The 17008-nt window shown below is 32.4% G+C and overlaps 1 protein-coding gene across 1 annotated transcript in view; it reads left to right on the top strand.

Moving 5' to 3' along the window:
- Window positions 1–17008, top strand: part of AGMO (alkylglycerol monooxygenase) — a 323866-nt gene that overhangs the window by 165030 nt on the left and 141828 nt on the right. Inside the window, exons 12-13 of the mRNA XM_047095233.1 lie at window positions 4704–4786; window positions 14480–14585. Of these exons, the coding sequence (XP_046951189.1) occupies window positions 4704–4786; window positions 14480–14585 (189 nt within the window). The remainder of the gene's footprint in view (window positions 1–4703; window positions 4787–14479; window positions 14586–17008) is intronic.

Genomic DNA, 17008 nt, shown 5'->3' with positions numbered 1-17008 from the left:
ATATCTTCATATTATTAGTATTGTCCCAAAATTTGATCACTATCAGGTAGCTCCTTTAATACTAATAATAAATCCAATCATAAGCTTCTTATAATTTGAATTAAGATCCTAGTTTTATTTATGAAAAATGTGTAAAAATTAGACATTTTAACTCAACTTTGGAAACTCAAAGTCTAAATACACAGTTCTGAGGAGTCATATTTTCTTAATAAAAGAAATCCTCATGAAAAGAAAATTTGTCTTTCTGAGACTGTCCTTTAACATTTCCTGTTTTTTTGTGTTTTGGGGAATAACTGAAAGAAATATAGCTTATATTTCCATTTATTTCTTAGTGAAAAAAATAATAAGAGTTTTCTATCACAAGTATAGCGAAAGTTGGTGTACAGATTTCAGTGAGATCTTGAAGCAAACACTGATAATTTAGAGTAGTTTCAATGATCCCCCAAATAGTTTTACTGAACAACTAAGAAAGATATCGTGTCAAAATAGATCTCTTCCAGCAACTGTTGTGTGACCTTTCATTCTGAGGTTGCTCACCCTGGGATTAATGATTAACTGATACTCAGTCAAGACCCTTCTGTCTTCTCTACCCAGTGCCCAGTGAGGTTATCCAGCCTGGCCATGAACTATTGCCAGTCCTTAGTAAGCTCTAATATTACAAGCCCTACTAATCCTTCTCTCACCTCCATGGTTTTCTCCCATGCATGGTCTGGTATACTGGACTCGACTGGCACTTTCTGTGGATTTCTACAGCTTCTGGAAGGTGGAGCCCACAGTCACAGATTGGGTGAGGCAGGCTAGCAGCTGTGCCAGCAAACCCAGTCTGCTGCCTTCACATCACAAGTGATAAAGGCGATTCTGACCTCATTATAACAACGTTTGGGAAGAGAAGCATTTTGAATCAAAATAATTACTTTAGTGGTTCTTCTCAGACACCTTTTAGACAAACTCCTAAAAGCGTACTACCTTGTTAGAATCCCAAAATCCAGACATCTTCATTTTGAAGTCCTTTGAAAAAAAAATCATAGAAAATATTATCAAAGCATTTTTGACAAAACAACAAAGTTTTAAAAAAGAATTTGTTTACATAGAGGCATAGGAGTATTTTATGACACAGCGTATGGAGCTGATACCTCCCTCTGTGAGATTTGTCAGGTGGGGAAGTATGAAAGGTAGTTATGTTGATCAACAGTGTTTTTCCATGTAATGTTAACAGGGTGATATCCCCAGTCAAGAAGCAAAAAGCTTTCTTCTTTATATTAGTGAGCAGAGGAAGGATTCCCACAACTCATTGATTATGCAGTTTGCATCAAACATGTAATTCTACTAGAATTGCTATGTAATTAATGCTGCTTCTGAGGTGTTTTTTTGTTTTTGTTTTGTTTTGTTTTGTTTTTTCCTTAAAAGTAAGTTGCACAGAAGTAGAGTTTTTCAGGCATACAAATTTGTACAGTGATTGCTGCACTAGGAAACTTCAATGGAAATAAGGCCACTGAACTGCTGATTTGAAAGATAACTTTTAAAAAAGAAAAATAATTCCTTGCTTGATAAAACTTTCATAGTTATGGTCTTCTTCGTATGTTTTTGTGTTTGTGTGTGTGATAAAAACTTATAATGCATTCAAAGGTTAATTTAGAATAATTCCATCTTAGCATTTTAGGACAGCAATATTTTACATAAAAGATTTACCAGTAGTGGAATGTATGAAATGAGATTTAACCCAATGAAAAATAAAGTTTTATTTGTTATAAAAAACCAACAGTCTTTAAGTCATTTCACATATTGTTTAAAACACAGGAGTCTAAATGTTTATGGTCAAAGCCTATCCATCCTATTTTATGTGTTTGTTTGTTTTTTTCCCTTTTTGCTCTAGTATAGCTGGCCTATGATGATATAATCAGGGATTAAAGCAGTATGTTTTCTAGGGTAGAGATTTTGTCCATCTTGATCACTTTCTTAAACTCATACCTACTATGATGGCTAGCACATGCTCAATAAACATTTATGAAATGAATATGTAGAAATTAGATATAACTAATTGATTATATGCCTTAATTAGCTTATCAAATGATGCTCTATGGAAAACCTTAGAAGTTAAATAAAGAAGTGGACTCTTGTCTTTAGGACAATTCTGTTCTTTAAGGAATGAAATAAATATTAAAGGATTTAATATTTAACATATTTAACACTTTGAAACACTTAATATATGATATTAAATTATTAATATTAATTTATGAAATACCAAATTTTAACTCATTTAATATAATTTAATTTTAATAAACTAAAACACTGATAGGAAATTATATATTTAATGTTATAAAGTGTTAAAGTATTGACTAAACCAATTGATAATTTAAGAAATTATTAAATTTCTTAAAACAAAACAAAACATTAAAACAAAAATTAAAACGTAATAAACAAAACATTAAAACAAAACATAATAAAACAAAAATGTAATAAAACATTAAACAAAATTGTAATTAAAACAAAAATGTAATAAAATGTAATAAAATGTAAAAAAAATGTAATAAAATATTCATTCATTTGGTCAGTCATTCAAGAAAAATATTTGAGTACTGACTATGTGCCAGGAAATGTTCTAGATGCTTGAGATATAACAGTGAATAACAAAACATAACCTCTAATGGAGCTTACATTCTAGTGGGGTGGGACAGACAACAAAAACAAAAGAATGGACAGACCTACAATTGTATAGAAATGATAAGTGTATAAATGTATAATTGTACAAAAGTGTTGAATGGAGAACAATATAATGAATAAGGTTATAGATGATTATGAAAAAGTGCTATTTTATATATGACAGACAAAGATGTCCATTTGAATAGTACCTTAGTGAAATAAAGGAATGAATTCTAAGGATCCCTGGGGGAAGTTGTTCCAATAGAAGCAACAGTAAATAAAACAGACTTGAGTGGGAAGGATGCTTGCCATGTTGAAAGAAGAACAAAATTTGTGATATGAAAGGCAGAGAGATTACTAGGGGGCAATATGGTAAGGGGATATGTTATATATGGGCCAGAGTAAGGACTTTTGAGTTTTATTCTAAGTAGAAATTGAAGCTCTTGGATTAGAACATATCCCTTAAACAGCCATTAATCTACTTAAACAGACCTAGTTACTTCTACCACCCTGAAAATAATTTTCTGGCACTTTTGCTGCATTGTCCCAAAGCAGTCATTGCTGAATTCCACATATCCAAATAGCACTCTATAGCTCTCCACTAAAACATTCTGGTGTCCACTGAGCTTTCCCTCTTATATCTGATACCTACCTAGTCCCCATACTCCAAAACAAATCGATATTTTTTATTCATATTTTTGATTACTCATCAATACTCGTCTAGAAAACTATTGCTTTGGAAGCTTTTAAATCCCTTTAAATTCCGGGTACCATCCAAGCATACGATACTGAATAGAGAGGTGTTATAAGTTGGCTGTGAGGTCAGGCTTGATGTATAAGGCAGTGTGGAGAGGGGGTATTGGACGTGAACAGTGTTTGTGATTGATGGTTTTTGCTTACTGTTTAAAACTGTGGACAGATGCAGTTTTTGTAGGTATATATATTAGTTAATAAATGAGTTGAAATTACCTCTAGGTATTTCATGAAAAAGCAGAGAAAGAGTGTTTGCATGTTTTGATAACTCTATTAGCCACTTTGCTGTGTCACACTTCTGGTGTTCTCATTAAGATGCAACATAAACACCATCAGTGAGTAGGGGAATCATTCAAGGGGTGTGCATCCAACTTCTTGCTTTTACAGATCCACTCTCACATGAAAACAGTATTCATCTGACCCTAAATATTAGCTCTGCAACCTCTCTGCCCCTGACTGTTTAGGTTTGTGCTTATATTTATTCCACCATTGTCATACTTTGAGGTCAGAGAAATGTATTTTGAATTTCAGAGGTGTCATTTATTTCTATGTGACGATGGAAAAGTTACCTTATTCATATATGAAGCAGATATAATGATACCTTATCTGTAAGGTTGTTGGGACTAAAGAAAAGAATTGAAATATATGAAACATATAACATAGAAGTTATAAAATAGTAGATGCTCAATAAACATTATTAAATTTTGACATGTAAACAAAATGCATAATTCATTTATAATTATGATTAAAATGTTTTATTACAATAATTGAAAAGATAACCCTTGGCATGTACATAGGAAATCTGTAGATTTCATCAAATATGAATATATATTTGTGCAATATGTTTTATTTATGTGTTGGCACGCATAAACACGTTCTGCTTTAAATATTTTCTGTATTAAAAACAGTGTTGGGTTTGAAACCACAAAGAATTTGTGATAATAAAAGTAACTATTGGACTGTGCTATTTATTCATAAAAATGTAAGTGATTTCTCCATATGTGGGGCACAGGTGTTTCAAAGAATTATGACAGTCATAACTTTAAAGGAGAATTTTTAGAAAGAATATTTTAAACAAAATAGTTCTGTGGAAGTGTCCACTTGATTCTCCCAAGCGTTCAGTAAGATAACTAAATGACATTAAGGAAACCAAAATGTCTGCTGCATAATTAGCCTTTTTGAAAAATGCCAGTGACAAATGGTGTAATATAAAATAAAATTTGAGGCTGGTTTTCTTGACAGCTTTAAGTTCTAATGTTCTTTTTGATAACTCTTCTAAAGAATCTTTGGTCTCTGTATTTGCTTGACAGGCACTATCACAAGTTACCCTCCTTCTGAGGGTTTGCTTCATTATTCTGACATTGACCTCCATTGGATTTCTTCTGGATCAAAGGTAAAAAGTGAGATTCTTTCCTTTTGTGTAGTTTATAATGTTGTCTTAAAAATATATGTGAAACTTCAATAGTCATCAAACATTTGTTATTAAAAAATAAAGTTGAAACTATAATTTCACAGTATGTTGTTAAACAGTGTAGTTTATCCAATTTGTAAAATCAAGAATGCATTTACAATCTAAGCCTTTTAAATGAGATTTAGGTTTTTTAAGGTTACTAAAGAAAACTTATAAGTGTAATGAGTAATTTGGCAAAACATAGACCATAACTCTGAGTAATTAATAAAATATGAAACATATTGGGTACTTTTCCTTTGCCATTGAACAGTTCACATATATGCCAGAATGTGTGTGCTATGTACTTAAAGTGTATGTCCTTTCCCTCACACAGCATATTTAAAGAATCTTGCTTTAAATACTACCCTAGTGAGAAAATGCATTCACTTGCACAATTTTAAAATGCATTTATGGTAGGAAGTATGTAGAAAAATACCTATTCATTATTACTTAGTATTTATCAAATATTAATATTAATACTAATACCAATATTTATGCACTTAATATGTGCCATGGAATGTGTTATTAATTCTTACAACAATGCCCTGAGATAAGAATTACTATAAAGCCCATTTTACAGGCTAAGAAGGTCAGACAGACAGATAGTAAGAGATAGAACACAGTAGAAACCCAAGCAATGTGACTCCCAAATTCACGTATTCTACAGTTTACATATACTGTAACTTGGTGAAAAACTGCAAAACAAAACAAAACAAAAAAACTCAGTCATTCTTGACATCTTATCTTTGTTGTAGTGTAATTGTTTAAGTAGGTAACCAATACCATTACTTTCAGGAAATTGTAAAAATAAAAGTCCAGGAAACACATGCTTAATTTATATTAAATATTATGTTACTTTCCCAAGGAATGCTTAATTGGTGTTCTGGAATAACAGCAGATTCTGGAGTTTTATCAATCACCAAATCATCAAGATCAAAATGAACATACTGGTTAATGGGATGGTTTAGAACATGCACCTATAAACACTTGTGTTTATAATTTATTTTTGGGGGGCTCTCTATCCCCACTTTTCTAGACTAGAAGTAAAGTACCGACAGAGCCATGAACTAATAAAATGGAAAAATAGGTCACAGTTCCCTGTGAAATAATTAACCCAGATCCGAAGAATCAGGATCTCACATTTTAAAGATTATAATTCTATTGGTTGCATATACTTATGAGAGGTAGCAATAAGCTAATACCAATAGTGTAGTTTTTTGTTTTGTTTTGTTTTAGAGAGAGTATGCATTGGGGAGAGGGACACAGGGAGAGAGAGAGAATCATAAGCAGGATCCACACTCAGTCTGGAGCCTGAGATGGGGCTTGATCCCATGACCCTGGGATCATGACCTGTGCTGAAACCAAGAGTCAAACACGTAACCAGCTGAGCCACACAGGCACTCCAAGAAAAGAGACTTTAAATCAAGACTGTAACAGGAAACAAAGAAGGGCAGCATATAATAATAAAGGAGACAATAAAGAGGACAATTGAACAATAAGATGTAACAAATGTAAATATTTATGGACCCAACAGGAGAACATTCAAATACATAAAACAAGGGTGCCTGGGTGGTTCAGTTGTTTAAGCATCTGACTTTTGACTTTGGCTCAGTCATGATCTCACAGTTCATGGGGTTGAGCCCTGCATTGGATCCTGTGCAGACAATGCAGAGCCTGCTTGGGATTCTTTCTCTTTCCCTCTCTCTCTCCCCTCCTCCACTCATGCTCGCTCTCTCTCTCTCTCTCTCTCTCTCAAAATAAATAAGTTTTTTTAAAAAATACAAAAAATAGTTAATAAAGGAACTAGTTGCTAATAATACAATAATAGTAGGGGATGTTAATACCCCATTTACATCAATAGATCATATAAATGGAAAATCAACAAGGAAACAATGGCTTTGAATGACACACTGGAACAGATAGATTTTACAAATGTATTCAGAACATTCCATCTTAAAAGAACAGAATATACATTCTTTTCAAGTGCACATGGAGCACTTTCCAGAATAGATCATATATTAGGCTACAAAACAAGCAACAATAAATTGAAAAAAATTGAAGTCATACTATGTACCCATTCTGACCACAATGGTATGGAACTAGAAGTCAACCACAAGAAAAAATCTGCAAAAAGCACAAATACATGGAGGTGAAATAATATTCTATAAACAATGAATAGGTAAAGAAATAAAAGAAGAAATCAAAAAGTGCATAGATGGAACAAAAACAGACACTCAGATCATTGGAACAGAATAGAGAACCCAGAAATGGACCCACAAATGTATGGCCAACTAATCTTTGACAAAGAAGGAATGAATATCCAATGGAATAAAGACAGTCTCTTCAGCAAGCGGTGCTGGGAAAACTGGACAGCAACATGCAGAAGAATGAATCTGGACCACTTTCTTACAACATACACAAAAATAAACTCAAAATGGATGAAAGACCTCAATGTAAGACAGGAAGCCATCAAAATTCTCAAGGAGAAAGCAGTCAAAAACCTCTTTGATCTTGGCCACAGCAACTTCTTACTCAACACGTCTCTAGAGGAAAGGGAAACAAAAGCAAAAATGAACTAGTGGGACCTCATTAAAATAAAAAGCTTCTGCACAGTGAAGGAAACAATCAGCAAAACTAAAAGGCAATTGACAGAATTGGAGAAGATATTGGCAAATGACATATCAGATAAAGGGTTAGTATCCAAAATCTATAAGGAACATATCAAACTCCACAGCCAAAAAACAATCCAGTTGAAGACATGGGCAAAAGACATGAATAGACACTTCTCCAAAGAAGACATCCAGATGGCCAACTGACACATGAAAAAAATGCTCAACATCACTCATCATCAGGGAAATACAAATCAAAACCACAATGAGATACCACCTCACACATGTCAGAATGGCTAACATTAACAACTCAGGCAAAAGCAGGTGTTGGCGAGGATGCTGAGAAAGAGAATCTCTATTGCATTGCTGGTGGGAATGTAAGCTGGTGCAGCCACTGTGGAAAAGACTATGGAGGTTCCTCCAAAAATTAAAAATAGAATTACCCTATGACCCAGCAATTGCACTGCTAGGTATTTATCCAAGGGATACAGGTATGCTGTTTCAAAGAGACACATGCACCCCAATGTTTATAGCAGCACTATCAACAATAGCCAAAGTATGGAAAGAGCCCAAGTGTCCATCGATGGATGAATGAATAAAGAAGATGGGATATATATATAAGACACAGAACAGATTAACATAAGGGAAGGGAAGCAAAAATAACATAAAAACAGGGAGGGGGACAAAACATAAGAGACTTTTAAATAGGGAGAACAAACAGAGGGTTACTGGAGGGGTTGGGAGAGGGGGGATGGGCTAAATGGGTAAGGGGCATTAAGGAATCTACTCCTGAAATCATTGTTGCACTATATGCTAACTAACTTGGATGTGAATTTAAGAAATAAAATTTTAAAAATTTAAAAAAATAAATAACAAAGGAATGAAAAAAAGTGAATGGAAAGAAATAAATATCAAAACACAATGGTTCAAAACCTTTGGGATGCAGCAAAAGTAGTTCTTAGAGGGAAATTACAGCAATACAGGTTTACCTAAGGAAGCAAGAAAAATCTTAACTAAACAACTTAACCTTGTACCTGAAGGAGTTAGGAAAACAACTATAAACAAACCTAAAACCAGCAGAAGGAAGAAAATAATAAAGATTAGGGCTAAAATAAATGATACAGAAACTTAAAATCAATAGAACAGATCACTGAAGCCAGGTGCTGGTTCTTTGAAAAACCAATAAAATTGATAAACCTCTAGCAAGATTTATCAAGAAAAAAAGAGAAAGGACTCAAATAAAATCACAAATGGGAGAGGAGAAATAACAACCAATACCACAGAAATACAAACAATTATGAAAGAATATTATGAAAAAGTATATGCCAACAAATTGACCAACCAAAAGGAAGTAAATAAATTCCTAGAAACATATAACTTCCTGAAACTAAATGAGGAAGAAATAGAAAATTTGAACAAACTAATAACCAGCAAAGAAATCAAATCAATAATAAAAAAAATCCAACAAACAAAAGTTCAGGTCTAAGCTTCCCAGGGAATTCTACCAATCATTTAAAGAACTAATCCCTATTCTTTTCAAACTATTCCAAAAAAAAAAAAAAAAAAAAAAAAAAAAAAAAAAAAAAAGGAAGAGGAAGGAAAGCTTCCAATTCATTCTATGAGGCCAGTAGTATTTTGATACCAAAACCAGATAAAGACTCCACCAAAAAAGAGAACTACAGGCCAATATCTCTGGTGAATAAAGATTCAAAAATATTCAAGAAAATACTGGAAACAGAATCCAACAATACATTAAAAAAAATGTTCATCACGATGAACTGAGATGAACTGCAGATGACCTAATACTCCATATAGAAAACCTGAAAGACTCCAACAAAAAAACTGCTAGAACTGATAAATTCAGTAAAGTCACAGAATACAAAATCTATGTATAGAAATATGTTGCATTTTTATACACCAATAATGAAGCAGCAGAGAGAGAAATTAAGAAAACATTCCCGTTTATAATTAGAGCAACAATAATAAGGTACCTAGTAATAAACCTAATCGAAGAGGTGACACAGACCTGTATTCTGAAAACTGTATGCTGATGAAATAAATTGAAGATGACACAAAGAAATGGAAAGATATTTCAGGTTCATGCTTTGGAAGAACAAATATTATTAAAATGTCTATATTACCTAAAGCAATCTACACATTCATTGCAATCCCTATAAAAATACCAGTAACTCTTGTTTTATAGAACTAGAACAAACAATTCTAAAATTTATGTGGAACCACAAAAGGCCTTGAGTAACCAAAACAATTTTGAAAAACAAAGCTAGAGGCATCACAGTTCTGGAATTCAAGTTATATTACAAAGCTGTAGTGATCAAAGCAGTATGGTACTGGCACAAAAATAGACACATAGATCAATAGAACAGAATAGGAAACCCAAAAATAAACCTATAATTATATGGTCAGTTGATCTTCAACAAAGCAGGAAAGAATATTCATTGGGAAAAACTCATCTCTTCTATAGATGGTGTTGGAAAAACCGGTCAGCCGCATGCAAAAGAATGAAACATACACCATACACCAAATAAATTCAAAATGGATCAAAGCAATCTATCAATTGATGAATGGGTAAAGAATATATGATATATATTACATATATGTAATGACATATATATGTAATAATACATATTCCATATGATGATATATATAATGATATATTTTATATGCATATGATGGAATATTATTTAGCCACAAAAAAGAGTGAAGTCTTACTATTTGCAATGACATGGATGGAGCTAGAGAATATAATGCTAAGAGAAATAAGTCAGTCAGAGAAAGACAAATACCATATGATTTCACTCATATGTGGAATTTAAGAAACAAAACAAATGAGCAAAGGGAAAAAAAGAAAAAGGGAGAGAGACAAACCAAAAAACAAGTTCTCTCTTAACTATAGAGAATAAACTGATGGTTTCCTGAGAGGAGTGGAATGTGGGGATGGGTGAAATAGGTGATGCGGGTTAAAGAGTGCACTTGTGATGAGCACTGGGTGATGTATGGAAGTGTTGAATCACTCTATGGTACCCATGAAACTAATATAACACTGCACGTTAACTAACTGAAATTAAAATAAAAACTTAAAAAATGAGTAAAATATCTCTATAGAACATTGTCAAACTATTGAAATATTATGAAAAATAATTAAACTAAATAAATGGAGAGAGAACTATATTCAAAGATTGGAATGCTCAGTATTATAAACATTACAATTCTCACCAAATTGACTTACATATTTAATACAGTTGGAATTAAAATTGTAAAAAGGCTTTTTCTGGAATTGGGCAGGCATTTCTAAGACATACATATATGGGAATGAAAAGGACCTGTAATAGTCAACACAGTCTTGAGATTTAACAAAATGGCAATAGTTGCACTACTGGCTATCAAGATTTATTATAAAGCTACAGTAATTAGACATGCTTTATTGGCACAAAGATTAAAACAGAGAACCTAGGAAATATCTATATATATATATATATATATATTATACATACATACTTGATTTGTGACAAAGGTGTCCCTGCAGAGCTATGGGAAAAGGCTGTCTTTTCAATAAATGGTCTTGGAAACATTGGATTTCCACATAGGAATAAGAAAAATAAACTTGACAAATATTTCACACCATAAAAAGTTAATCCTGGGGCCAGGGGATTGTAGATTTACAAGTGAATGGAAAACCAATATTCCAGAAAATAGCATAGTAATGTATCTCTATAACCTTAAAGTAGGTAAAAATGTTAAATGGTACACACAAATCCCTATTCCTAAAGATAAAATTGATTACTTAGACTATAATAACATTAAGAAAGTCAGTTCTTCAATAATTAACCCTCATTAAGATAGTAAAAAATAAAATCTTCAAATCAGAGATGCTGTTTGCAAATTTTATGAGTAGAAAACACCTTTTATCCCACATGACTATCATTAAAAGTATTGACAATCCCTACAGATGAAGGGCTCACACACTGAGGGGAGAGTTTATATTGTGATAACTAACTTGAAATACTGAAGATTTTACTAAATTTCAACATATAAACAATTTTACCTGGAAGTCTAAAGGCATGGAAAAGAATGTTCAGACAGCATTTTTCATAATAAACAAGTGTAGCCGACAGTCCTGATGTCCTTTACAAGGCAGATCGATGCATGAATATCAGTATATTCACACAATGAACAGTATACAAGAGTGAAAAGCATGACCTGCTGCTACATGCAACGTCAAAGATGCATCTCATTAACACTAAGTGAAAGATGCTAGATACACACAGTGCATACAATACAATCCCATTTATTAAAAGTAAAAAGAAACATCTATACAGGAATTTTTAAAAATTTATGCTAATGTGGTAAAAATATAAATTTAAAACAGAGCAAAAAGAATATGATTATCATAAAAGGGTACTGATTCTTTCTGAGATAGAGGGAAGGTAGAAGTATTGAGGAGGTAAGAGTTCTCTTTGGGGGTGCTGATACTGAGTGGTGGTTACAAGGTTCTTGATTTGTTAAAAATTATCAAATTGCATATTTCTGTTTTATATATTTCTCTATATGTAGATTTCTTCTCACAATGTAAAAGATTAAAAAGCAAAGAATAGAATATAATTAATAGAAATTAATTGTGTTTTACAATAGAAATCTTATGGACTACCTTGGTGGCTCAGTCGGTTGAACGTCCAACTCTTGATTTCAGTCAGGTCATGATCTCATGGTTGTGGGACCAGCCCCGAGTCAGGATCTGCACTGGCAGTGCAGGGCCTGCTTGGGATTCTCTCCCTCTTTCTCTCTATTCCTCCCCTGCTTGTGCCTTCTCTCTTTATTTCTCAAAGTAAATAAATGAAGTTTAAAAAAGTAAATAAAATAGAAATTTCCTTTTCTTTCCCTTGGAACCTACCCAGATACCAATTTTAAAAAATAGCTTATACCAATTATATAGCATTATTTTACAAGGAGAAAAATTTTAATTTGATTTTATATCTTATTCACAAAAAGATAAGTCACATTACTTGAATACAAACAAATCATAAATTGTTACCCTGTTTTAACTGAGTTTAAAATACTTGAAAAAATGTTCTCTTCTTTTGTATAAAAATTTGTATTCAGTTTTACAGAAACAGTCATAATTAATAGATGCAGAACAGAGGTGCCTGGGTGGCTCAGTAAGTTAAGTGTCCAACTTCGGCTTATGTCATGATCTCATGGTTCATGAGTTTGAGACCCACATTGGGCTCTGTGCTGACACCTCATAGCCTGGAGCCTGCTTTGGATTCTGTGTCTCCCTCTCTCTCTGCCCCTCCCCTGCTCACACTCTCTCTCCCTCTCTCTCTCTCTCTCTCTCTTTAATTTTAATTAAAAAAATTAAAAATAGATGCAGAAGAAATATTTAAGTTAAATAAATATACTACTTTATATTTTCTTCACTTTTTTTCTTTATACCATTATAATCTAAATTAACTAAACAATATGTCTGTATTATGAGATTAATTCAAGAATATTTTAGTCAAAAAATTCACTTGTCATAACAATACTATTTACCTGTTACAAAAAATATTTATCCAACAAATGAATATCATAAGAAGCTTATTTTATGCTAATAAAAAAAGCTGTTCATTCCAATCATTACAAGATAATTTGTAAACACTTACCTGTGCTTGATATCTGATGCTGTTTCAAATACATAAACATGCTTAGTTCACTTATTTTAGAGTTTGAATTTTAAGAATACCATGCATACAAAAAAATGAACATCACAAAATAGATAACAAAGGACTATAATTGTGCTACCTATCATATTAGGCATAATCATACATTATCCGTTTTCCCAATATTTCAGAAATTGACAGTTCATTATTTTAGAAGAGTTAAAATCTTCCTTACAAGTCATTTTTTTCTCTTTTTTAAAATATTTTTTATTTTGAGAGAGAGAGGGGGGTGGGCTGAGGAACAGAGAGAGAGGGAAAGAATCCCAAGCAGGCTCCATGCTGTCAGGTCAGAGGCCAACATGCGGCTCCCATCTCACAAATCGTGAGATCATGACATGAACCAAAACCAAGAGTTGGAAGCCTAACCCACTGAGCCACCTAAGCACCCCTGCAAGTCATTTTTAAAATGAATGAAGTGGGGCGCCTGGGTGGCGCAGTCGGTTAGGCGTCCGACTTCAGCCAGGTCACGATCTCGCGGTCCGTGAGTTCGAGCCCCGCTTCGGGCTCTGGGCTGATGGCTCAGAGCCTGGAGCCTGTTTCCGATTCTGTGTCTCCCTCTCTCTCTGACCCTCCCCCGTTCATGCTCTGTCTCTCTCTGTCCCAAAAATAAATAAACGTTGAAAAAAAAAATTTAAAAAAAAAAAATAAATAAATAAAATGAATGAAGTAATAAATAAATACATAAATAATACATAAATACATAAATAAAATGAATGAAGTATGGGGCTCCTGGGTGGCTCAGTCGGTTAAGCATTGGCTCAGGTCATGATCTTGCAGTTCATGATTTCAAGCCCCACGTCGGGCTCTGTGCTGACAGCTCAGAGCCTGGAGCCTGCTTCAGATTCTGTGTCTCCCTCTCTCTCTAACCCTCTCCTTCTTGTGCAGCCTCTCTCTCTCTCAATAATAAATAATCCACATTATTTAAAAAAAATAAATAAAAATGAAATGAAATGAATGAAGTATAAAAGTATTTAGTGAGTGGCAGGAGTCTCATTTACTTTGGATGCTAGAAATTTAGTTCTTTGATATTTTATTTATTAATTGAGCATATGCTTCATCCTAACTCATCAGTGCTCAAACTAAGCAATAGATTGATTAGGAACTGATTTTCTTTAAAAAGAAAATGCATTTTATTTCTTAGTGTGATGGCTGTTTTCAAACAACTTCAGAGGCACATGCTCCTTAAATACATTAACATACCGTGTATTTCTTGAAAATTAGAAAAAAATGTGTTTCATCGTATGAATTATAACATGTAAACATACAAAGAACATATTAAAGCTAATACATGTCAATGATATTTATTTCAGACCTAAGGCAGCTGTACTGGAAACTTTCCGTTGCTTGGTGTTCTTAATGTTGTGTAGATTTGGTCATCTGAAGCCTTTCACTCCTTCTTTGTCATTTGCTTTAGAGGTAAGATATATTTTTTTAGGTGGCTTAGCGCAATTATACAGCTATCATATGTTTAATCTTTTCATTCAACAATGTTTTGTCTATTTATCTTGTGACTAGTACTTATGGGAAACATTTACCTATTCATTTACTTACCATACCATATTAATTGTGTCACCTGGAGCTAGTTAATATTGTGGAGTTCCATTTTTCTGGTGTTTAAATATGTATTGATATCATTAACCTCATAGACTTGTTGGACAAATTATATTGCGTGATGTTTATGAGGAAAAATTCAGTCACATAGTTGGCTTTCAACAAGGAAACAAATAATTTTTTAAAAAGTTTTCGGCAGAGATCCTGCCATTTGAGATTTTTTCTTCTTAGGTTTTTAAGGTGATTAACACATCTTATCAATTGCCCACAAAAGATAATGATTCTATAGAAATAAAATCACTGATGTCACTGAGATTTTTCTACAACTGAAAAATTTAAGTTATAATTTGACCTTCTGTGATGATTAAAACTTCTCTTCCAAGAACTTCCAAAAGCTTTTGGGTATATATTTATTGTTTCAGATCTTAGATGCATGTTAACAAAATCTTTATTCTTATCACTAAAGAGTTAATGCACATAACTTTATTCTTTTAAATTAAGGTTTATATTGTTTAACTTTGGTGCTGATCAGCCTGCCAACATGCCCAGCATATGTAACCTTGTTTAAGCATGAAACATAAATGCAAATATTCTCCCAGTATTGATGGAAAAACTAAAACAGGCAGTTTTATAAATTAGTAATGACCGTAAATTGGAACAAGCTCTTTGGAAAACAATTTGGCACCACCACAGAAGGCATATGAATATAAAAATGGGGAAGGGGAAATTTATATATACATATATACATATACATATATATCTGTATGTATATGTATATATGTATATACGTGCATATATATAAGTTTATATATACACTTTATAAAAGTTTATATATATAAGTTTGTATATACAGTTGATATAAGTTTATATATATATAAGTTTATATATACATATGTGTACATATGTACATATGTACATATGTACATATATGTATATATGTATATGTATATATGTAAGTTTATATATATAATGTAAATATATGTAAATATATCTGGAAAGGTAATAAGAACTTACTGTATGGTTGCCTGTGGGAAGGTGAATTATATGACTAGGATTAAGAAATAGGAGGAAGATTTTCCATTAAGTTAATATTCTTTACTACCTTTAAAATTTCTGCACCACCTGAGTATATTTTCTACTTTAAAAGTCATGCAAATTTAAAAAATGAAGCATAAAATCTTAGTATCAGGATACTAGATATCATCTAATTGAATAAATAGTGCATCTAAATAGGCACTAAATAAAGTTATGTATTATGTACTTTTTTCTTGAGAATACAACTTCAAGCAAAATGATGAAGCTTAAATTACACTTATTCAATGAAATTTGGAAATATACATGCCAAAAATATGTATATATTTTCACACTCTGCATGAGGACAGATATTATAATTATAGGTATGAAAGAAACCAGTACCATTTAGTGAATCTACTCTTGGGTATATTGTAGTAGTTTATCTTCAATGCTCCAGAAACAAATGGAAAATGTGGGTTCTTTAAGGCAGCCATGGTATAAACAAGTGGAATATATGCTTGGAGAACTACAGTGCATTTGAGGTTCTTTGATGATGGGATAGTGGAGGACAGTGTGGTGTGTCCAACTTTTGAATATGATGAATTTTAGTGGTGAGATGCTGTCCATTTATTTATTTATTTATGTTAAGTCAGTAGGTAAAAGTTAGTGGTTAAGATTTGAGCTTTTAAGCCACATTGACTGAATTTGATTTCTAACCCAGGAAATTACTACTGTGTCCTTGGACAGTTATTTATCAACTTAAATATACTTAGACTTACTTTCCTTATCTATAAATGGATAAGTAACAATATCTATCTAATAGGATTTTGATTAAATTAAAATCTGTATAAGAGATTTGGCATAGTGGTTAACATACAGTACAAGCTTAATATATATTATATCCTATTATTATTATCACTTTTATGAAATTGAAGATCCCTTGGAATAATTCTTTGGTTTACCTAAGGATCCAAAAGTCAAGTTTGGAAACAATTGGCATGGTGGATATAGAGGAGCAGTAATGTGGAATCTAAAAGTCATGATTATGAATTTTTAGTTCTGACTCTATGACATTGGACTCTGTTCTTCAGGTTGTTTACTTGCCAAATGAGAGTTAACATACACCTAGATTTTACTATGTTCTAAATGCCCCACTCCTATTACTTCATTTAATCTATATATCAGTGTGACTCATGATCTGGTTACTATTATTATTTGTATAATGAAAAAATTTTGAGCTACAGACAGGTTGAAAACTAGTTTGAATTAATATA

Source organism: Lynx rufus, unplaced genomic scaffold (assembly GCF_022079265.1).
Source record: "Lynx rufus isolate CCGP_SWC_20201006 ecotype Redwood Valley unplaced genomic scaffold, mLynRuf1.p SCAF_4, whole genome shotgun sequence".
Taxonomy (NCBI): domain Eukaryota; kingdom Metazoa; phylum Chordata; class Mammalia; order Carnivora; family Felidae; genus Lynx; species Lynx rufus.
The sequence above is the reverse complement of the archived record's forward strand: the minus strand, read 5'-3'. Positions and strand labels throughout refer to the sequence as shown.